This window comes from Silurus meridionalis, chromosome 24 (genome assembly GCF_014805685.1).
Source record: "Silurus meridionalis isolate SWU-2019-XX chromosome 24, ASM1480568v1, whole genome shotgun sequence".
Taxonomy (NCBI): domain Eukaryota; kingdom Metazoa; phylum Chordata; class Actinopteri; order Siluriformes; family Siluridae; genus Silurus; species Silurus meridionalis.
The window spans coordinates 16775170-16797857 of record NC_060907.1 but is presented as its reverse complement, the minus strand read 5'-3'; the positions used below and the strand labels follow the sequence as shown (position 1 = coordinate 16797857).

The window sequence follows — 22688 nt, the reverse complement described above, 5'->3', positions numbered from 1 at the left end:
TCTAATGGTTTCTTTGCTACATTGCTGCGCACTGTCTCTTCTGGACAGTGGATGTTGAAATATGTCTGCCAATTGAACTCTGAGAAGCATTTATGTGGTTTCGAGGCTGGTAATTCTAATAAGCTCATTCTCCACAGTAAAGGTAGACATGAGAAACCAAGCTGTCATCAAAACTACATGTAGCTATTTTGGACAATCTTTAATATAAAACCTATTCAGGGTTGTTTTTAACTAATTCATATTTCCATGTTTTTTCATAGTTTGGATGTCTTCAGCATTAATGTACAATGTTGAAAATAATACAAATAAAGGAAAATTACTAAAAAAAAGGTTTGTTTAAACATTTAAATGGTACTGTATGTATATGTGAATTCAACTTATATGAAATATGAAAGCAAACCTTAAAAACACCCTTCTCTTTTTTCCTTAATTAATTTAATTTGTTTCTTCATACATTTTGGAGCCTGAGATCAACACTTAGCTGAGGCTGAAAAAATTTTATAAAAAATTCATTTTTATCACCACATTATCTGTGTGAAGCTGCTTTGAGACAATGTTCATTGTTAAAAGTGCATTACAATTAAAATGAATTGAATTGAATTGAATTGAATTGAATTGAATCGAATGAATGGACATTTGGTGCCACCCAAGTGAGTCTGGTTCCTCTCAAGGTTTTTTCCTTATGCCATCTCAGGGAGTTTTTCCTTCACCACAGTTGGCACCGGCTCGCTAATTTATTCTCTATTACCGCATTTTCTGTGTAAAGCTGCTTTGAGACAATGTCCATTTTTAAAAGCACTATTCAAATAAAAATTACTTGAATCGAATTAAACTTTTACTCCAGTAAAAGCAAACTTTTTTCACTTGAGTAAACGTACAAAAGGATTTGCCTTAAAATATACTTAAGTGTCCAAAATACTTATTATGACTACAGTGTTCCTATTATATTTTTGGTCAAATGACTCAACTCCGTGCATCAGAAAAGACTCTAATGTTACTTTTAGCACAACAATCTATTAATAGAATGATATGAATGAGTCAAACACTGATCGATATCTGTTTAAACTATCATGAGCTCAAAACCTTCTTTTCAACTACTCCAAAAAAACCGCACAAATGAGGCCACGGGTGTTGTAGCAAGTCGAGTTTCTTCTATCATGTTGAACTGTCGCTGAACTGTATGGCGGTGATGAGTAGGTACACCAAGTGGCAATAAAAACAAGTTTAAAACAGAGTGTCTACGACCCTGTTTAGTGGCTTGTTCTGTGTTTAATGTTGTGTTTATCCACTCATTGATAAAAAAATAATTTGCTAAATGTTGTTGAGTAAAAAGGAAGATATTTGAAATGTAGTGAAGTTAAAGTAAAAGTCTCCCCAAATGGAAATACTTCAGTAAAGTAAAGATACACGAAAAAGCTACTTAACTACAGTAACCAATTGTGAGACCAGTGAGGCTCTGAAAGACTGTTTTGATACAACGGTGTGGAAGGAATTGTGCAGTCCACATGGGGAGGATATTGACAATTTAGTGCAGGGAGGCTACTGAAGACCATTTGTGGCTTTAGACATCTTCTATGGTGTGGTCTGCTGGTGCAGCAGCAGCTCTACTGCAGACAGGAAGAGACTGGACAAGCTGATCAGGAAGGCCAGCTCAGTCCTGGGGATTCCCCTGGACACTGTACAGGAGGTGGAAGAAAGGAGGATGGTAGCTAAACTATCATCATTTCTGTAGAATGACTCTCAGCCCCTGTATAAAACAGCTTCATCTCCAAGCAGATCCTTCAGTGATAGACTGTTACATCCTAAGTGTCTGAAGGAGTGATATAAGGTATTTTCTTCTTGCTGCTATTATACTGTACAAACAAACTGCTCCCAGTGAACCAGTCACCATTATGCACACTGTTATTACTATTTATTTAAACTGCATTAACAATACCTTACATTTTTGTGCAATAAAAACTGTGCAATAACAGCATTTTAAATTGTGCAATATTACCTGGTGCAATTTATTTAAAAGTGTAACTACTGTATTATTTGTTTCTTTTCATTTATATTGTTTTATATTTTTTTATAGTAATGCTAGAAAGCATGATTGGCACTGCCACAACAGGCTGGTCAATGGTACAATGGCCAAAACAGCATGTTTTTTTTTAAACCACCTCAAAAGCTGAAAAACAAAAGAAAACTCAAAGAAAGCTGCAGACAAATTAAATGCAAAGTGTTCTACATCTTTTTTTTATTCAATACTATTTTTTTACATATTACTTTCTTAATGTCAGACATGACACACTAGAATTAACACAGTCATAATAACGGAAAGGACATGGCTGTGACAGACTTCCTGTATCACCTCTACTTATAAATCCGTGATCTAATCCTGTTTATGTAAAATAAGCCTGCAGTTTTGAGCTTACAGACCTGTTGCTATGACAGCAACTTCAGGATGAAATTTGAAGAAGCTAACAATCCCAGATCGTGTCAAATTGTCAACAACTGAGTAATACAAGAACGAAAAACAGGCCAATGGTCTATTATTAAGAACTGACTCAAAATGTTGTTCATGTCTGAAAGTAGTGAAACCTGGTGGGGTTATCAGCTGTTGTACACTGGTAAAGATGACGTGTTGTATTTATCTAAAAATACATACGAACCATTTTACGTCACAGTTTTTGATTAAATTCAACTTGATATTTTATGTAAATAACAAGAAAATCTTTGATATACAGTATGCACATAAACATTCTCAGAAACTCAGAACAACGATTAAATCTTAACAACTCAACATCTTATATCTTTTACATACAAAAAAAAAAATCATTATTTGATATGAACCAAATTAATATTTCATATTAGATCTAGAACAATTAAATAAAAATCTGCCTATAGCCCAATCACCTCAAGGTGCTTTACTGCTGACCATTATGGGTATAAAGTGTACACATTTACTCCCATTATAATGTTTGCTATTAACACGTGATTGGCTGATTAAATAATTGTATAAATGAACAACTGCTCCAGTGTCTTTGTTTAAGAAACCAATAAATGTTCCCAAATGATCTAATTGGACCTAAAAATGAATGCTCTTGCTTTAAGTCATGAAAGAAAAAAACTTTATTAAAGTGTTTATTCCTAACTGTCACAAGATGCTCTGTTAGGATCAAGTCTCCTTTACTTTACATCAGAATCAAAACACACACATGCTAAGCAGTTTTTCATGCTGACACTAGAAACCAAAGCTGGAAAAATACATCCATTTTATCAGAGGAGCCATTTGAATGATGAAAATCAGGCTGGATAAACTTCCTCCAAACCTATACTACATTTGCATCTACTGTGTGTGTGTGAGGGAGAACACACGAGATTCTCTGTTTGACTACAATTTGTCACTGCTGGGTTCATCAGCTTGTTTGAAACACTGTCTCCATTTTTGAGGTTATCAGTTAGAGAGGCATTTTAATGCTTAGTCATTAAAAATTATAGCACTTTACCACTAGCTTGTTACATTGCTAGTTTGTTTACAAGCTTTGTGTAAGTGGCATAAGGAGGAGACATCGTAACGATTTCAGATGATACTTTAGACATTCATTTATTTAGAAATAGTATTTATATTAATCCCCCTTGTATGTAGTAGTCACAGGGGCATGGATTATAACTATAATAATATGAAAATCGTTTTGAATGAACTTATAAATATAAAGTGAGGCTAAGTAAGGGCTAGTAAGGTATCCAAAGATTTGGTTCTTTGACTCTTTGCTCTTGACAAATCTTCCTCAAGGTTACACTTTTTTGTTTTGTTTTTCTTTTAATATCTACTGTTTATATTTTCTGTGGATTCAGCTTTTTGAACAATGAGAGTAAATTCTCCCAGTAAGATGTCCCAGTACTGCACTAATGATGACCACCACATGCTCCTATCTCTGTACATTACTGGGGATATGATGTTCTTAAGGGGAATTGTTTCCAATTACTATTTTGTTTTTAGTACATTTTTTGTTGGTGGAAAACTCTGGTGTTGTTAAATGTATACACTAATGGATTCTGAAAAGATCAACTTGCTGATCTGTTCACATCCGTTTTCAAAGAATCCCTTGCTAAGCCTGTGGTCATGGTGTGCTAAAAAAGCTATTTTGCTAAAAAGTTAGACCTGTTTCTAAATGTCTATTGTCCTGTAATCCTCACATTCATGTCATGAACTCAATTTTCTCCATGACCGCATCAAATTACACCAGTCCTTCTGAATCCTACTGAAGATGTGTATATATATATATATATATATATATATATATATATATATATATATATATATATATATATAATGGGATGTGTAAAAAATTTAATGAAATCTATCAATCAGGATATAGACCTTATTATAGCAGGAGAGACAGTGCTGGTAAAACTCAACTACTGGCCTCTGATCAGTGTTGGTTCTCCTTGTTTGTGTTCCTTGACCAAAGTGCAGCTTTTGGTTATAATAAATATTCTCAATAATAAACTAGAAATACTGATGTGGTTAAAGGAACAGCCCTCTCCTGGCTCTGGGCTTATTTGAATAGTAATTTTCAGCTTGTATATGTAAATTACTTCTCTATACCAAGGATATCAGTTTGGTGTGCCACAAGGTTTGGCCTGCTGTTTGTTTCTTTATATATGTAATCTATGGGTATTTATAAACATGGTAATAACTTGCTACGGTTGAGGAATATACAAAAACTTTCATAAATCTTTTTAACTTCCTTTTACGTAATTCTGACAAGACAGATGTGATTGTACTCCACACGCATCTATTTTTGATTAGAAAATAATTCCAGGAGGCCATTCAGTTTCATCCTGAGCAGCCTCTTTGAAATGAAGCTCATGTAGATAGAATTACTAGTATTGCATTATTTTATCTCAGAAACACTGCAAATATACAAAATAAAGATAATCATGTCATCTGTAACGTATTGCAGTGCATTTACTCCTGATTAACCAACTTCCTTAAATGACTTAGTAAAGGGCCACCAGCCAACCTTTGTGTATTTGGGTAACTCACACCTAAAAAAATTTTTCTTTATATAGATATACACACACACGCACACACACTGTTTTCTGAGATATGATATCTGAGATCTTTGAAAAACTCTGTATGACCCTGGCCACAGTACTGTAACTCACCAATTCTAGTTCTCAAATCCTCAGAGAGTCTTTGCCATGAGGTGCAGTGTTTAACATTCAGAGAGAGAATTAAGAGAATTGGACTCAAAGCACCACATTTTAACTGCTCTTATACAAGATACACAAATTTGTATGGTCCTGTCAAGCAGACAAAAACATGAAACATGACATATGGACATGTGGCTTTGCACGGTTACATGACATACAGCTGTTATCACTGGGGTTGTACTTACTTTAGTTGGCAGTTATTTAGACAATAACGGCTGTATGTTGTTATTTTTAGAGGACAGTAAATCTGTACTGCTACACAAACTGCACACTGACTTCTCTCAAATATATATCCAAGTTTAAATTCTATAGTATTGAGAAGATACTAAAATGGATGCTGAAATGTGCGGGTTGTACGGCCCATCAACCTATTTCTTTTCATTGCTTTTTATTTCATTCTTTTTTAACCTACCACTGACCACAGACGTAGACTAGTTCACAAAGCTCACAATAAGCAAAGCAGAAGGCAACAAGAAGTCTGGGGTTAACGTGGATGAGACAGAGGGAGTCAGTGATGTAAACATGACCGAGAACTGAGACATTCCTGATCACATGATCACCATCATCTTTTCTCTGCTTGTGTTCTATATGGTGGATCTTCAGCCTAATATGATGTGAGGTGAAACTAAAACAGGTAGTAACAATGACCTTTTACTGAAGTACGTGTCAGAGCCCAAACGTCTTTACTTTAACTTGAGTGAAAAAGTGTAGTCAGTTCTTCAACTTTTACCAGAATATTTTAAAGCATGAGTATCTGCACTTTTACTCGAGTGAAGGATCTGTGTATTTTTGCCACCTCTGCTTAACAATCAGGAGCGGAATGGTGTCCCATATGGGTCTGATACAGGATTCTAGCTGCTCAGCTGTTCTGGGTGTCCTTTGTTGTATTTTTCGTTTCATGCAGTTAACAATGTCTTGCCAAAATATGCAAGGCCATCCTTGGGAAAGAGGTTTTTGGATGGAAGCATTTGTTGTTGTGCAAGCTGCTCATTTCAAAGGCACTAATGTACCCCCATACCATCAGCCTTTTGAACTGAACACTAATAACAAGACAGATGGTCCCTCTCCTTTTTAGTCTGGAGGACGTGGTGTCCATGGATTACAAAAAAGATGACTAGAATGACCTACCAAAAAAACATGTGCAACTGATGCTGATTTGACAGGCAAAGGATGGCCAGACCTTTAGGGGTCGCTACAGCAGATCATCCGTCTCCATACCCCCCTGTCCTCAACATCTGCCTCTTTCAAACCATCTACCTGCATGTCTTCCCTCACCACATCCATGAACCTCCTCCTTGGCCTTCTTCTTTTCCTCCTTCCTGGTGGCTCCATCCTCAGCATTCTCCTAATGATAAACACCATGTCCTTCCTCTGCACATGTCCAAACAATCTCTCACTTTGTCCCCAAAACGTTCTACATGCGCTGTCCCTCTAACTCTTTTCTAAGATAAAAACCTCTATAAATATATATAATATATATATATATATATATATATATATATATATATATATATATATATATATATATATATATATATAATTTTTATTTTTTATTATTATTATTTTTTGTGTAAAGCATATTTGCTTGTACATACACGTGAAAGCAATGAAAGAGCGAAAACCTCCAAGACGCCCTCTGGCGACCCTCAGCCCACATTTCAGCTTGTGTTCTTTGAAAAGAGTTGGCAACATTTGGAGTACTTTGTGTGCTGAAATCTGGCAACCCCACTCCTCCCACTCTCTGGGCGGTTTGCTGTTCTGTTAGAAGGATGTGTCTGTCTAGAGCTTAGGACACAAACCTTTTATTACAAACTGGATTTGTTGTAAATGGGGGAAATATTTCCATTTCGTTTTCGCTCAAAACGACCCAGTTAGCTGTGTACACATCGACAACTACAATTAAATGCGTTTTTGTTTCTTTTGTACATTTTTCTAGTAACGCTGTGAAAAAGAAAAATGGAGTCAGCGGTTAGCCGCTACCAAGTGGTAAGTCAGCCAACAAAACTTACTAACCAGACCTTTAAAAGGAATAATAATTATTAATGGTAACTGAAGAAGACTATGGTCCTGTCTGGGTGTGTTTAACGGCGTTCAGCAGGCCGAAGCCCGGGGACTGTTTCCACACAGCACAGCTGCTGAAGTCACGGGCTGAATCTCAAATATACATCTAGTGTACAACAGAAGTGTGACAACTCCCATTCCGTACTTTATTAATACACTGAGTGGAGAGAAAGAACAAAAGCCCGGGGAATGCTTTTGGTCATTTGTTTACACATGGAACACTGTTTACAAATATGTTTATTATTTTGTATTTTATTTTATTTTATTTTATTACACATTTGAAGTCCTAGTGTTAGTGCACAGGTGTAGGGTAGATTGAGCGGTTTGGTATTCGGCCCGCACTGATTTCCGCGTTCGACATTGAAGGGCCTAAAATAGTTTTAATAAAAACAATTATAACTAAAAACATTAGATAGATAGATAAGAAAAGAAAAGAAAAGACATGGCCAAATATGTTAGATGTTAAAGGTTTTCTTGCCAGGAGGTAGTTGAGTGGATAATAATGGGCTGATGTTGGTCATAATGTGTGTGTGTGTGTGTGTGTGTGTGTATATATATATATATATATATATATACACACACACACACATTATTATCAGCTTATCATCCACTCAACTACCTCCTGGCAAGAAACACATCAGGAATAACATTGTGACTATAACATTGTGACTATCACATTATGACTTGTGACTATCACATTATGACTTGTGACTATAACATTGTGACTGGTGACTATCACATTGTGACTGGTGACTATCACATTGTGACTGGTGACTATCACATTGTGACTGGTGACTATCACATTGGACTGGTGACTATTACATTGTGACTATAACATTGTGACTTGTGACTATCACATTATGACTTGTGACTATCACATTGTGACTGGTGACTATCACATTGTGACTATAACATTGTGACTTGTGACTATCACATTGTGACTATAACATTGTGACTTGTGACTATCACATTGTGACTATAACATTGTGACTTGTGACTCACATTATGACTTGTGACTATAACATTGTGACTTGTGACTATCACATTGTGACTATCACATTGTGACTTGTGACTATAACATTGTGACTGGTGAGTGATAAACACTTATGATCACTTCTTTGATTTATTCATTAGGCAGCGAATGAACATTTTGTCTACATATTTGACGTGTTAGAAGCAGGAAAAATGGGTGAGTGTAAGGATTTGAGCGAGTTGGACAAGCGCTAAATTGTGACGTCTAGACGTCTGGGTCAGAGCATCTGCAAAACTGCAGCTCTTGTGGGATGTTTCTGGTCTGCAGTGTCTGCAGTGTCTATCAAAAGTGCTCCAAGGAAGGAACAGTGGTGAACCGGCGACAGCCGAGGCTCATTGATGCACGTGGGTCCTTTATGGGGATACAGACGTTATAAAATATGAATATATAAGTTAAATGAGTGAGCCACTGGTGACAATGGCATGAAAATACTCTTTGAGACCCCCTGGAAGAACCCTTCAGAGGAACCAGGCTCAAAAGGGAACCAATCCTCGAAGAAAAACTCCCTGAGATGGTATGAGGAAGAGGTAGTAGACTGTTGATGTTAATTACAGTCAGAAACAATCCTCAGTCCTCAAAATCCATCCTTGGAGTTCTTGAGTTGCTCGAGATCTTTGCGCTGTGCATGTCGCCAATCTGTTCGCTTTCTGTTTGATCAGAAATGAAAGTGTATGTGTTTAAATGCGACACTTGTTATGACTGTAAATTGGGACCCCTGTATTACACAGTTATAATGAGTATCACTGATTGGGTTGAGAGGATCAGTTTCTGCTATACCTCCCGCGTTTGACCTGCTCTTTCCATGTGTCTACGTGAGGAAAGCTGTAATGAACCTAACAGGATTTCTGGTATTTTGATATGTTCTTTTTTTTTTTTAGGGGTGTGTGTATGACTAATGTGGAACTGACGTTGGTGAACAAGTTGCTCTGAGATTCTATCAGTTTTTTCTCAGAAACTTTGCTGACTGATCGATAAACCATCAAGACTGTTGTCATCAAATGCAAACCCCGTGTGACGGGAAATTTTGACTTGCGTATCTCAGATATATGACACTATAAATAGAGAAAAGAACACACACACACACACACACACTTCAGTGCCACGAATATCACTTCACACTGTTGCTTCAGGCAAGATCAGACGTGCGTGTTTCAGTATTATCACGTGTGTGTGTGTGTGTGTGTGTGTGTGTGTGTGTGTGTGTGTGTTTTAAAGTTTAAGATATACAATATTTTATTTATGGACAAACCTGCTAAATAGACAATAAAACTCATTTTTAAGAAATAATATCCTAATATATTTGCACTAGTGATCAACAGATATTAGGAACATTCGCACAGATCACAAAAACAAAGCACAAATCAGCATTTCTATAAGAATAGTGTCTTTTTTAATATTTATTACTGTGTAATCAGGTCATAAATCTAGAACACATCGAGAAGATCCAAACTGTGGTGATCTGCACAATGACAAAACTTTATAGACACCTATTGTGACTCGACGAAGCTCAGTAGATGCTCAGTAAATGGAACAGTGTGATAAAAAAGCAAACACAACACCATGTAGAATAGTACGGAAATTTATAACAAAAACAAAACCTGCTGAATCATGAAAATGTGCTTAATGAAATACATATGAATTATATTAATACATATTGAGGAAAATAAAAGACATTAATTTAAACTGAAACCAAAAAGTAATACTACAAATGAATAAAAACACATACAAAATGGATAAAAAAAAAAAAAAAACAGGTCAAATAAACAGCACGTGACATCATCGATTTGCCTCGAGGCCACCTGAATGAATTTTAGACGTTTCTTTTGCCTGGTAATTTCTAGGGATGCATGGATGCTATTTTTAGTACCTCTAGACCTGTATCTCAATGCTTCCAATATACTTCTTACCTAACACAATGTCTCCTGGTTCTCACTTCAGTGCTTCAGGCTCAATTGTGTGTCCACTTCCTGCAGCTTGCTTTTTTAAACGATACTGCCGCCAGCTTTTACTGTTTTCTGGCTCTTTTAAATATCCCGATAAAGTGCCGAACCAAAAACAGTCATAACTGACTTTAAATATTAAGGAACCTGGTATTTAATGTTTCGTGTTTCATGTACGTAGTAGATTTCTCAGGAACTCTCTGCAGTGATCCCTTGCTTTCCAAACGTTGCGTCTTGAGTAATAACATCTTTTCCCAAACATATTATTTACATATTATTCTCAACTGGATTACAGCAATGTGTATTTGAACATTAAGTAATCAGTGGTATGACGTCCTAAATGTCAGCTGGGCTGCGTTTCATACTACCTGTATTACATAAACATTGAGTACACAGACCTTTACCTGGGCACTGCTGAGGTTACTGATCCATAGTACGGAATATGGAGGTCAGTATCAAGAGTGGTGAGGTATATCGTCACTTTTTCTTTTTTTTCACACTCTCATTCGCTACAATAATAAGGAAAATATACAATAGTGGGGTTCCCTCAACTAATTATTTTTAGAAAGTAGTAGACGCTGTTACAAGTGCTGAAGGAGGGTTGAACATGTTTCCCTGAATTGCGTGATACCTTTCCCCCTGTGTAGTATGTATATATTCTCTTGAGCCAGAAAAAACAACCTCATATCCATTACTGTTTTAGACTTTGAGTGTTCTTACTAATGATAGAAACAAATCTCAGAATTTGTAAGCTCTTGCCTTAAAGGAACAGCAGCGTTTTTTTTGTTTTTTTTTAGTCTTATAGCGGACTAATCAGCGTAGCATAAAATTGTAGATTCTTGAAATACACTTGCAGATCCTTAATACTCTTCGGGTATTTTCTTTTGATTAAGCAATTGAAAGGTGATGCACAGTAGAGGTCGACCAATTCATCGGATTTGCCGATTAATCGGCACCGTAATCCATACCAATAGTTTTTCCGGGTTGCATTATACAATACAAGACTCGCCCCTAGAGGCGATTAACTGATTCCACATGCTGTTTATTCGAAGTGTCTATATTTTCCATTTCTTTTTTTTATTTTGGATGTTTTTATTTATTTGTGTTTATTTTAGTGTTCTGTTTTGTTTCATTTAAATGCTTGCCTTTTTATTTTCTCTCAATATTTATTGCTAGAATTAATATATTCATATTTATTTAATTTATCACATTTTCATGATTCAAAACTGTTTTTATTTTATTTTTTTTTTGTTATGAAGTTCAGTGTTATTTTTCAAGGAGTGTTATTTTGTGGTTCCTTTATCCATTATCCATTTTTTTAAATTATATGTTGATTAATCTGGTATTGGCGAGTACAATCCAACCTAGCGATCTATAAAATCCACTATTGATCGACCCCTAGTGCACAGAGACCCAACCACGGTAGATTTGTAGTGCTGGGCTTTAAACTCAGAACCTCCTGATTTAATATTTAAACACTTGAGCTATCACTGCTTGATGCTTTTCACTCAAACAGCTCTCATTGTTTTCAGTTGCACAATGAGGATGACCCCTCTGAAATGTGCCTTGCCGAAGAGCCTTCCACTTCCTCCCAGGCCGTTGCAGCTAGCAACCCTGTTACCACCGTATCAGATGGCGAGGTTCCACCCCCCTCTTATGCCAGCTTGGCATTAGGAGCCACAGCCAGTCCGGGTATGTTCTCGAAACTATTCTCTTCTTTTATATAGCATTATAATGTACTACGTTAAATCCAGGGCCTTTACCTGTTAAATATATTTTAGAGACACTATATAACCCCAATTCTAACAAAACCTAGGATGTGGTGTAAAAGGTGAATAAAAACAATGCAATTGTTTGCAAATCTCATAAACCCAGATTTTATTCACAATAGAACATAGAAAACATATCTAATGTTTAAATAGAGGAAATTTTACAATAAAGTAATTTGTAAGTAAAAAAAACTTGGGACAGGACCATGTTCTTTTTAACAACAATATATATATATATATATGTGTGTGTGTGTGTGTGTGTGTGTATATGTGTATATATATATATAAAATGTCTGGGAACTGAAGAGGCCAGAATGCTGGAGATTTGGTAGAGGAATGTTTTCCCATTAGCTGTTAACAAACTGGATGATCCTTCTCCTCTTTAGTCTAGATGATGCAGCATCCACGGTTTCCAAAAAGAATTTAAAATGTTGATACTTCTGACCCCAGAACCACTTTGCCTCTGTCCATATTAAATAAGATTTGACCACAGAAGACAGCTGCAGTTCTGGATCATGTTCACATAATTCTTCTTTGCATAATAGAGCTTTTTTTCTCTATTCACAGAACACATGCAAACTGTGTTCACAGATTATGATATCTGGAGTTGTTTTTAAACCTATGCAGTGTTTTCAATTACAGAATTATGCCTGCAGGAATGCAATATCAGATACCCAAAGATCAAACGGCATGCAATATTGATTCTTGCCCTCGTCCTTTAGAGATAAAAGAGAGATTTCTTTAGATTCTCAGAAACTTTTTAAAATATTCTGTAGTGTAAATGATGAGATATTCAATGTCTTTGCAATTTTATGTGACGGACGATATTCTAAATTTGCCTCTCTAATATTCTTTATATACGCAGTCATGTGACCGGCCTGCGGTCAGTTAACCTAAATACTTGACATTTTTATTTTAAGTAACACCTTCTTTTTCAGCCTTTTGTTGCCCCATTCCAACTTTATTGAGACGTGTTGAGCCATCAGAGACAAAATGACTTTTTTTTCTCCCCCTCAGTTTAAACATTTGATGTTTTCTATTTTTGACTATAAATAATAATTGAGGACCACTGTAATAATAGTTTTTCAAATCATTGCATTCTGTTTTTTTTTACACAGCATTTTGGAATTGGGGTTGTACCTTTTATTTTATTGTATTTAATTATTTGTATTCATTTGATTAGTTGATCAAACAGGCGAATACATTTTGGGCCCTCGATTTTTTTTTTTGTTGCAGAGCGGAAACAATTGTGTCACACAAAGTGGGTGGTTTTTCTTTAGAAAAGTCTGACTGCAGTGAGGGCTAATATCTTGTTTGGTGTATCTGAGGGAAATTTTGTGGAGTGTTCTGAGGTCCACAGCCCAAAAGAGTAGCGTGTTGCTGGTATTAACGTTAGTAGCTTCCTTGCAAATGTACCCACATTTTATACTCCCCAACTTGCTCCAGATTGAGAACAACTAAGGTAATCATCCTCTGCCAGCTGTGCCTAATTAAAGACTTCGGTATCTAGGTCATGTCCTACTCGGCTGCCCATAACAGTGCCACTCAATTGGTGCTGTCCATTTTAAGTTCAAATTCAAATTTTATTTGTCAAATACATTTTAATACAGAGTATGAGATATAGTAAAATGCTTTTTACGACTGTCCAACTTGTAAACATGAAAGAAATCGAAAAAAATGTATGAGTAAATAAATCTAAAAATAAGTATAAAAGTATATTAAAATATTATATATATATATACACACATACACACACACACACACACACTCAGACATATTTAAGACATATTTTGGGCCAAATTTCACAAGAAAAAAGACAAAAGTCATCATCTCAAGGTGTGACAGAAGGTAAAGGGGCTTTGTACTTGTCACATGTACATTACAGCACAGTGAAACTTCTTCAGATATCCCATTGATATTAGGAATCTGGGGTCAGAGCGCAGGGTCAGCCATGATACAGCCCCCATGGAGCACAGTGGGTTAAAGCCTGGGTTAAGCCTGAACCACTGAGCCTTAACCACTGAGCCTTAACCACTGAGCTACCGCTTTCCCATGTGTGTGAGCGAATGACAAAATTAGTGAAATAAATAAACAATGTAATTGGTAAAAAGGACAACACGTTTGTATGTATTTATGTGACACAATTATAATTCGAAAAACATTTAAATTAGACTAATTTAATTTTTCACCATGTTCTGGTCCGGGGAAACCTTGAGTTTGTTTATTAAATAAGCAGTTCTCGAGAGAACCTACTATGACTTTTGCTGCTGAGTTTACAGTCTTGTACCTTTTGTACCTAAGATCGTGAATTTTCCTCGCATTTTATTATTTACAAGCATTTTTAGCTTTCAACGTTATGACAGTTGCTGTTGGACTGGAAAAGTTATTAAAAGGCATTTTAGACATCTTGTTTTTGTTACAGTCCGTTAAGTATAATGTTCACATACAGTACAGACCAAAAGTTTGGACACACCTTCTCATTCAAAGAGTTTTCTTTATTTTCATGACTATGAAAATTGTAGATTCACACTGAAGGCATCAAAACTATGAATTAACACATGTGGAATTATATATGGAATTATATACATAACAAAAAAGTGTGAAACAACTGAAAAATGTCATATTCTAGGTTCTTCAAAGTAGCCACCTTTTGCTTTGATTACTGCTTTGCACACTCTTGGCATTCTCTTGATGAGCTTCAAGAGGTAGTCACCTGAAATGGTCTTCCAACAGTCTTGAAGGAGTTCCCCGAGAGATGCTTGGCACTTGTTGGCCCTTTTGCCTTCACTCTGCGGTCCAGCTCACCCCTAAACCATCTCGATTGGGTTCAGGTCCGGTGACTGTGGAGGCCAGGTCATCTGGCGCAGCACCCCATCACTGTCCTTCTTGGTCAAATAGCCCTTGATGCCTTCAGTGTGACTCTACAATTTTCATAGTCATGAAAATAAAGAAAACTCTTTGAATGAGAAGGTGTGTCCAAACTTTTGGTCTGTACTGTAGTTGCCATTTTCACTGTTCTACTTGAACAATGTGCCAAAAGTGAACAAAATCAATTACACTTCATTACAGGTAGCACTGTTTGTCAAGTGTTTGATTTTGATGCTTTGTTCTCTTTTCAACTAAAAACCAAGAAAGTAGTTTCTGACAGTTATCGGCTGGAGGTTTTTCTGATTCTCCATTTACTTCGACGGGATGTGAGTCTATTTGAGGGCATATAAGAAGGTTGGAATTGGGCAGGGCTTCTAGGTGAGGTCAGTTAATATTTTCAATATTGCACATATTTTATATTAATTGGTCAGAATTACAGTATCTTTTATTTGGGGAAAAGATCCGATCTTTTGGCATATTTCTGTGTGCATATTTTAGATTCATCAAGTTTAAACATTTGTTTAATATTTTCTTTGTTCAACTGTAAATAAAATGTGATTCGCAAATCATTGAATTCTGTTTTTATTTACATTTAACACAGCATTTACAACTAATAATTGTTACGATGGGGGATTAAAAAAATGATTTGTACACTGTAAGGCCTAAAGTATGTGGACATCTGACCATGACACACTCGATTGCCCCATTTCAAAATCCTAGGCGTTAATATAGAATTGAATCTTCACAATGGTGTTGTCTTGCAATTTTGTTTTCTTAGGAGGGAGTTCTTAATGCCACGGCATACAAAGACATTTTGGGGTGTGCAGGTTGAGTGTCCGAATACTTTTGCCCACCTGGTATTTAATAATTATTGATTATACAAGTCCACCCACAACTGTATCGTCTGATCCTGTGGACTTTTCTGGAAGTTTATGGATGTTTAGAACCAGCGCAGTTTTTCTTCATGTTTTTCGAATGTATCATGTTAATGAGCAGTCGAGTCGAATATAAAGGACATTTTGCAGTTTGCTGAGGAGGACTGTGACCTATTTGAAGTCCTGAAACTGTGTGTGTGTGTGTGTGTGTGTGTGTGTGTGTGTGTGTGTGTGTGTGTGTGTGTCCACAGAGCGTGCGTTTCAAGGGGATTTTCCTGTTCCACCCCCATACAGTGTGGCCACATCACTGCCCACCTATGATGAGGTTGAAAAAGCCAAAGCAGCTGAGCTTGCAGCCTCGACCGGGGACAACCTGCCACGAGTAAGGGACATCCACTCTAACATGCGCACACAGACACACACACACACACACACACACACAGCAACACACAAAAACAAATGAACAAGCACACTTTATACTGACACAACAATGTCTTTCTCTGTGCCCCTTTCTCCTGTCTCTCTTTTCACTCACTGTCTTTCTCTAATATGTCTCAGGATGAGGATTTTCCTCCCAGAGACGATTTCAGTGATGTTGATCAGCTGCGTGTTGGAAACGATGGCATCTTTATGCTGGCCTTCTTTAGTGAGTGTTTGTGTTTTAATTTTCCTAAATCTCATTATGGCTGTTTGAGTTATATTTGCTCATAATGTGTGTTCTGCAGTGGCCTTCCTGTTTAACTGGATTGGTTTCTGCTTGTCCTTCTGTCTCACTAACACCATTGCTGGCCGTTATGGAGCAATTTGTGGATTCGGCCTGTCACTCATCAAGTGGATTCTTATTGTCAGGGTAAACGCACACACACACACACACACACACACACAATGAGCAAATAGAAAAGAGCACACACAAACCCAAACAGATAAAATAAGACTTATCAAAATTCAAACACACACGCACACAAACACTCACTAAATAAAACCACTAAACAATTATTTATGCATTCCTGTGGAAAGAAACCGAATGTAATAACCCCCACTGTGCACTACAGTAGGAGAGTTTCGGTCATGTATGTACTCCAAACGCAGTGTTTGCAATGAGCAGTGATGATGGGTTTTGTTTTGTTTTTTTTATTCTTTCAGTTTTCTGATTATTTCACCGGTTACTTTAACGGACAGTACTGGCTCTGGTGGATATTTCTGGTCCTTGGTAATTTATGATTTATTATTATTTAAACTTTTATTAGGCTATTGTAAAAAATATATTATAGTGTTGCATACAAGAACAAAAGAAATCATGAATTTCTTGTGTGTGTGTGTGTGTGTGTGTGTGTGTGTGTGTGTGTGTGTGTGTGTGTGCGCATGCAGGTCTCCTGCTGTTCTTTAAAGGTTTTGTGAACTACCTGAAAGTGAGGAATATGTCAGAGGCCATCACCAGCACACAGAGAGCTCGCTTTTTTTTCCTCTACTAAAGGTGTGTATATATATACACACACACACACACACACACACACACACACTCACACTTTATTTTGATTTTAAGCACTGACATGCAGGGAACTAGTGTTGTGTAGTGTTACTCTTAACTCTGAGAGTATAAATAATATAATGGTACAGAAATGTAAATAATATAATATAATGGATTAGGAGTTGAACATCTAATAATTGTAATATGTAAACAGTAATAATATAAAGCATGACTACTCAGTAACTATTTTTGGAATATGTTCATTTGCACTTCACTTAACAGCTCTACACAAAATACATTGTGAGGCTGCCTTTTATTTTAAGCCAATGGTGAGTGGGCTTGGGTGTGAGGTCAAAAAGATAAATGTGAAATATTTTCAGCTTTTATTTCCTAGATATGCTAGATATCTTAAATAACCTAAAACATTGCACATTTTATATTTTATACAATTTCTTTCTTTTTTTTTTTTTCTTTTTTTTTTTTATATAATCGAAAATATTGGACCAGCTGGTTCTTGTTGCCGAAGTCTCTTAGATTGATTGTTGAAATAATTAAACTCTATAAAATCTACTTTTTCCCCCAGGTTACATATGTGATATTGTTAATAAGGCAGATATTTTATTTAACTTCTAAAGAAAACCAGAGGTCAACTGATTTGAACAATACTAGTAGCTAGGTTAATCGATTAATTACCCAATAGTGTTTACAATGGAAACTGGATAAAAAACATAACACCAATGATGGATTAAGTACACAAAGTATGTACGTGAGTTAAAGTAGAGATGCACTCTGTAATATATTACTCCAGTAAATAAACCAACTGAGTAAACGTACAAAAGTATATGCCTTCAAATGTACTCAAGTATCCAAAGTACTATAATTTATTATGGCTATTGGAGCCATTATATATATATATATATATATATATATATATATATATATATATATATATATATATATATATATATATATATACACAGTACAGACCAAAAGTTTGGACACACCTTCTCATTCAAAGAGTTTTCTTTATTTTCATGACTATGAAAATTGTAGATTCACACTGAAGGAATCAAAACTATGAATTAACACGTGGAATTATATACATAACAAAAAAGTGTGAAACAACTGAAAAATATGTCATATTGTAGGTTCTTCAAAGTAGCCACCTTTTGCTTTGATTACTGCTTTGCACACTCTTGGCATTCTCTTGATGAGCTTCAAGAGGTAGTCACCTGAAATTTCAATAAGTGTGATTTCTTGCCTTATAAATGGGGTTGGGACCATCAGTTGTGTTGTGCAGAAGTCAGGTGGATACACAGCTGATAGTCCTACTGAATAGACTGTTAGAATTTGTATTATGGCAAGAAAAAAGCAGCTAAGTACAGAAAAACGAGTGGCCATCATTACTTTAAGAAATGAAGGTCAGTCAGTCCGAAAAATTGGGAAAACTTTGAAAGTGTCCCCAAGTGCAGTTACAAAAACCATCAAGCGCTACAAAGAAACTGGCTCACATGCGGACCGCCCCAGGAAAGGAAGACCAAGAGTCACCTCTGCTGCGGAGGATAAGTTCATCCGAGTCACCAGCCTCAGAAATCGCAGGTTAACAGCAGCTCAGATTAGAGACCAGGTCAATGGCACACAGAGTTATAATGTATGACTGAACCCGGAAAAACTATCGGTATTGTTCCAGCAATCAGCTGTTAGTATGTAATGTAATAAAAAATGTCCTGATGTTAACAGAAACATTGTGAGAGTTGTAAGAATAAACCCGAAAACAAAAGTCAGTGAGACCAACGGATTCAACAGGACAGAGGTGAAATCATCACAATTTACTGTTTGAAGAAGACTTCAAGAATATGAATATAGAGGCCCTACAAGATGCCAAGCACTCTTTAGTAAGATTTAAAAGATCAGATGGAAATTGGCAAATAAATATAGAGAAGAGCCACAAAAGTACTAGAGCTGTTTTTTTATAAAATTTTTATTATTATTAAACTTGAAAACATATACAACAATGTCAGGGGTAAAAAAAAAAAAACTAGATCTCTCACAGTGTCACTGTGGCCACCCACCCAAAATACGATTTATAGCACGTTGTAAAACTACAAAGATTTTGCTTTGCATATGCACAAAATCTGTGCCACTTCCTGCCAACGTAACAATTCAAAAAGAGTAAATCCTGACAATTCTGCATATTGAGGGAGTGAATGACTGGAAGGATGGAAGGAATGAAGTCATTTGTTAAAATATGCTTCAATTAATGGAACTGATTTATAGATCATATTTTTAGATAATTTAATATTAAATGTAAAACACACACTTATCTACACATCACATGGGCTCTAACAAATGTAAACTATTTAATTAAAATTTTCCATTTATTAAATTTTATTTAATCAATTTAATTTGTGTCAATATAATTGATTATTCAGTTTAATCAATCAAATTAAAAAGTGTATTGCATTCCTTGGATTCATTCTATTTTATTTTTGTATATTCTATTTTTATAAAATATTATAAAATATATACAGCGGAACCCAGTTATGTCGATGTCCTAGGGGGTCGCCAAAAAGCATCGAGGTAACCGATGATCAAGATAAACGAAAATCTAAATGGCGGCAATATATTAACGTGCTTGAAATTTCTTTATGTACATGATGTGCGTTAATAAATGAGAATGTGCATGCACGTGTTTTTGAAGGGGTTTTTTACACAACAGCGTTGCCGCGATTTGTTTGATGAAGGCATGTTATAAAAATACATACAGTACATGTTTATCTGTCAGGAATCCACCTGCCACGCCCCCTTCGGCGCCCCCTTCAGCGTGGCAGGTGCTTTCTCGGCCGCTTTCTCTGAAGCTCGGCTTCAATCGCGCACATATGGTGCTCGTTTATCATCATCACCAGCTCCTATTTAAACTTCCACTCTCTCACTGTCCATTATTGTTGGTATATGTTGATTCACGGCGGTCGTTGTTATCGCGCGCATGCGTATCCCGCACGTGCCTTCCCACCGGCACTCTCTCAACGGCTGCTCTTTTCTTCCCAAAGCGCATCGCGGATTCCCCCCGATCCTGCCGGTGTTTATTCTATGATTTTGCTGCTCATCCCACGTTCCGCGCCGCCAAGCGCGGCTTTCGCCTCCCGTTCATCGCATAACATTTAACCACAAAAGGCATATGTGCACTAACTAACAGCAGAGATTCACCAGTATACAATACAACACCTGTAGCAGCTGTAAGCCTTGATTTTTCCGCCACTTCGCGAGTTCTTCTGCGGCTGCACCGAGATAACCGACGTTAAATGGCAAATTTTTCCCCCCTTGTGCTCGAGATATCAGGGTTCGGCGACATAAAAAAAGTCGACATAACCGATAAAAAATGCTTAGAAAAAGCGAGAATTTGGCGGTTCCACTTCAAAAACGTCGACTTAATAGGGTTGTCGAGTTAACCGAGGTGAGATAAGCGGGTTCCACTGTATATATATATTGTACCCTTAGCCCTTAGTATTTATATACATTTTATATTCTACAGTATGATACAGATATTTTTATATGTATTTATTAGATTTATTTACTTTCATTAACAGCATCTCTATGTCTGTTTCAATGTCTTTCTTGTCTCTTTCTCTCTCTCTTTCTCTCTCAGTTGCTCTCTCTTTCTCACTCTGTCCCTATTTTCTCTCTGTCACCTGTCCCTCTTTATTTTCTTAGTATCACTTCCCTGAACATTCCTGCTGCTGATTTGTTGAACAGGAAGTGGATGCAGTGTGAAAGGAAAAAAAAAAGCACCAGAGGTCCTTAAAGAGTGCTGCAAACCCCCCCGCCTCCATATTTAACCCACTCAAGCTGAATGAATTTATTTTTGTTTGTTTTGTTTGTTTTTATTTTGCTAAAATTTCATGTAGTTTAATAATGAGGTTTGTTAGTTTGGGAAAATATTTACTGTTGAATAACTATCTATAAACTGTATGCTGACAAAAACAAAATGAACAAAAGAAGAAAACTAAAAATTATGCAGCCAAGACGTCCTATGCAATTTTCTGACCTTAAATGTGAACAGTGATTTATCTCTCATTAGCACTTTTAAATAGAGGACCTTGGCACCTTTCATTGCAGTATTAACGTGCTTGATAATTTAATTGTTTAAAATATCGGTAAGGTTAAACTTCATGCTGATGTACAATATTCTTTTTTTTGCACATTTTCAGGTGCTGTTGTTTGCTTAATTGTATTGAACAGCTTGTGGGTTTTTTTAAATTGTGTTGTGAAGCCAATCAAGATGAAAAAGAATTGTGAAAAGAATTTATTTTTTTTTTTTGATTTTCCGTTCTGCCTCCTGTCCGTTGGTTCATTTGATAACCGTATCTACTTTAAGGAGGCTTGCATTTAGCAAATTAATACTTTCATGTTTAACTATAGATTAGCATGTTAAGCTGTTAAGACTGGAAGTGCAATTCTTTAAAAAAAATTATTTTTTTGCACTTTTCTTGTTAATAGATTTTTTTTGTATCGATTAAATAATGTGTAAATTTCCTCAAACTGTGAACAGGGATTTAGATTAGTGTAGGAAATGTCAACCACCTGAATGCAGTGACTGTTCGATCAGCAATAGCAGATGATTAATAACATAGCTCTGTGCATGGTTATAACAAACAGCTGCACCATTTTAACCTGAATAATAAAATAAAGCAAAACAAAATGCTTACAAAACTTTTGCTTTGCAACTATTTACTCGTTTGTAAACAACTTTGTTATCGTAGAATGTGACAATAACTTTCCACATGAGCCCAACAGACATCTTTTGGATTTAACAGGATCTTGAAGTCAGGTGCAAAATCCTGAGACATACACTGCACTACATAGTGTATACTGCAGATGGAGTCCTTGCCTCGTTGTGTTTATTGTGTTGGCCTAGTACCTTTTTGTTTTTCATTTTTCTCAAATCTTTCTCTATTTAATTAGCCTTATGCTAATGTAAATAAAGCATTGAATGTCATTTTTAAGTGTCAAACATTTTAGCTGCCTTTTTTTATTTTTTTTTTTATTTAGAAAAGTAAATGTTTCTATTTGTGTTGTCCTGGGTTTAATATCCTACACTTTGGAAATAATTCAATAAAGGCTCATTAGCATAACTGTACAGTCATCCAGGGGTCACGTGTTCTTGACTTTGCATTCAGTCTGTTGAGATTCTTATCTGCTTTTTAATGTAAAATAAACTTAAACATAAAAATAAGCTTAAAAAAAAAACACAATGTGGTGAAGGCATTATGTTTTCATGTTTTGTTTGTTTGTGCACTGATGTAAATATTTTCTGGATTCAAAATGCGATATAAAAGATGATTTATACATTTAATAGACATCCGAATTACACTATAGTCTAAACATAAACTAAAAAAAAAATTCAGCCATGTCTAAATTAGGCAAAGGATTAGGCCAGGCAAAATAAAAATTATAATATATTTCTTGCAGCCT

General features: G+C 36.0%; 1 protein-coding gene across 2 annotated transcripts; it reads left to right on the top strand.

Annotated features, from left to right (window-relative positions):
* Window positions 1-6927: 6927 nt before the first annotated feature.
* ndfip2 (Nedd4 family interacting protein 2) lies at window positions 6928-22359 on the top strand. 2 transcript variants are annotated; one of them, XM_046837840.1, is made up of 8 exons: window positions 6928-7188; window positions 11769-11928; window positions 16000-16130; window positions 16307-16394; window positions 16474-16598; window positions 16892-16958; window positions 17117-17222; window positions 20928-22359. In XM_046837840.1, the coding sequence occupies exons 1-7, from the start codon at window positions 7159-7161 to the stop codon at window positions 17218-17220; spliced, it is 705 nt and encodes a 234-aa protein (XP_046693796.1). In that variant the 5' UTR covers window positions 6928-7158; the 3' UTR covers window positions 17221-17222; window positions 20928-22359. The 2 variants fall into 2 exon arrangements, with proteins under 2 accessions (XP_046693796.1, XP_046693795.1); XM_046837839.1 differs by having other exon boundaries at window positions 20863-22359.
* Window positions 22360-22688: the final 329 nt, after the last annotated feature.

Excerpts from the sequence above, each read along its gene's own strand:
- ndfip2 (XM_046837840.1), top strand. The coding sequence starts at position 7,159 with ATGGAGTCAGCGGTTAGCCGCTACCAAGTG. Across the intron at positions 7,189-11,768 it reads CGGTTAGCCGCTACCAAGTG|TTGCACAATGAGGATGACCC; the intron begins GTAAGTCAGCCA and ends CATTGTTTTCAG. Across the intron at positions 16,599-16,891 it reads AGTGGATTCTTATTGTCAGG|TTTTCTGATTATTTCACCGG; the intron begins GTAAACGCACAC and ends TTATTCTTTCAG.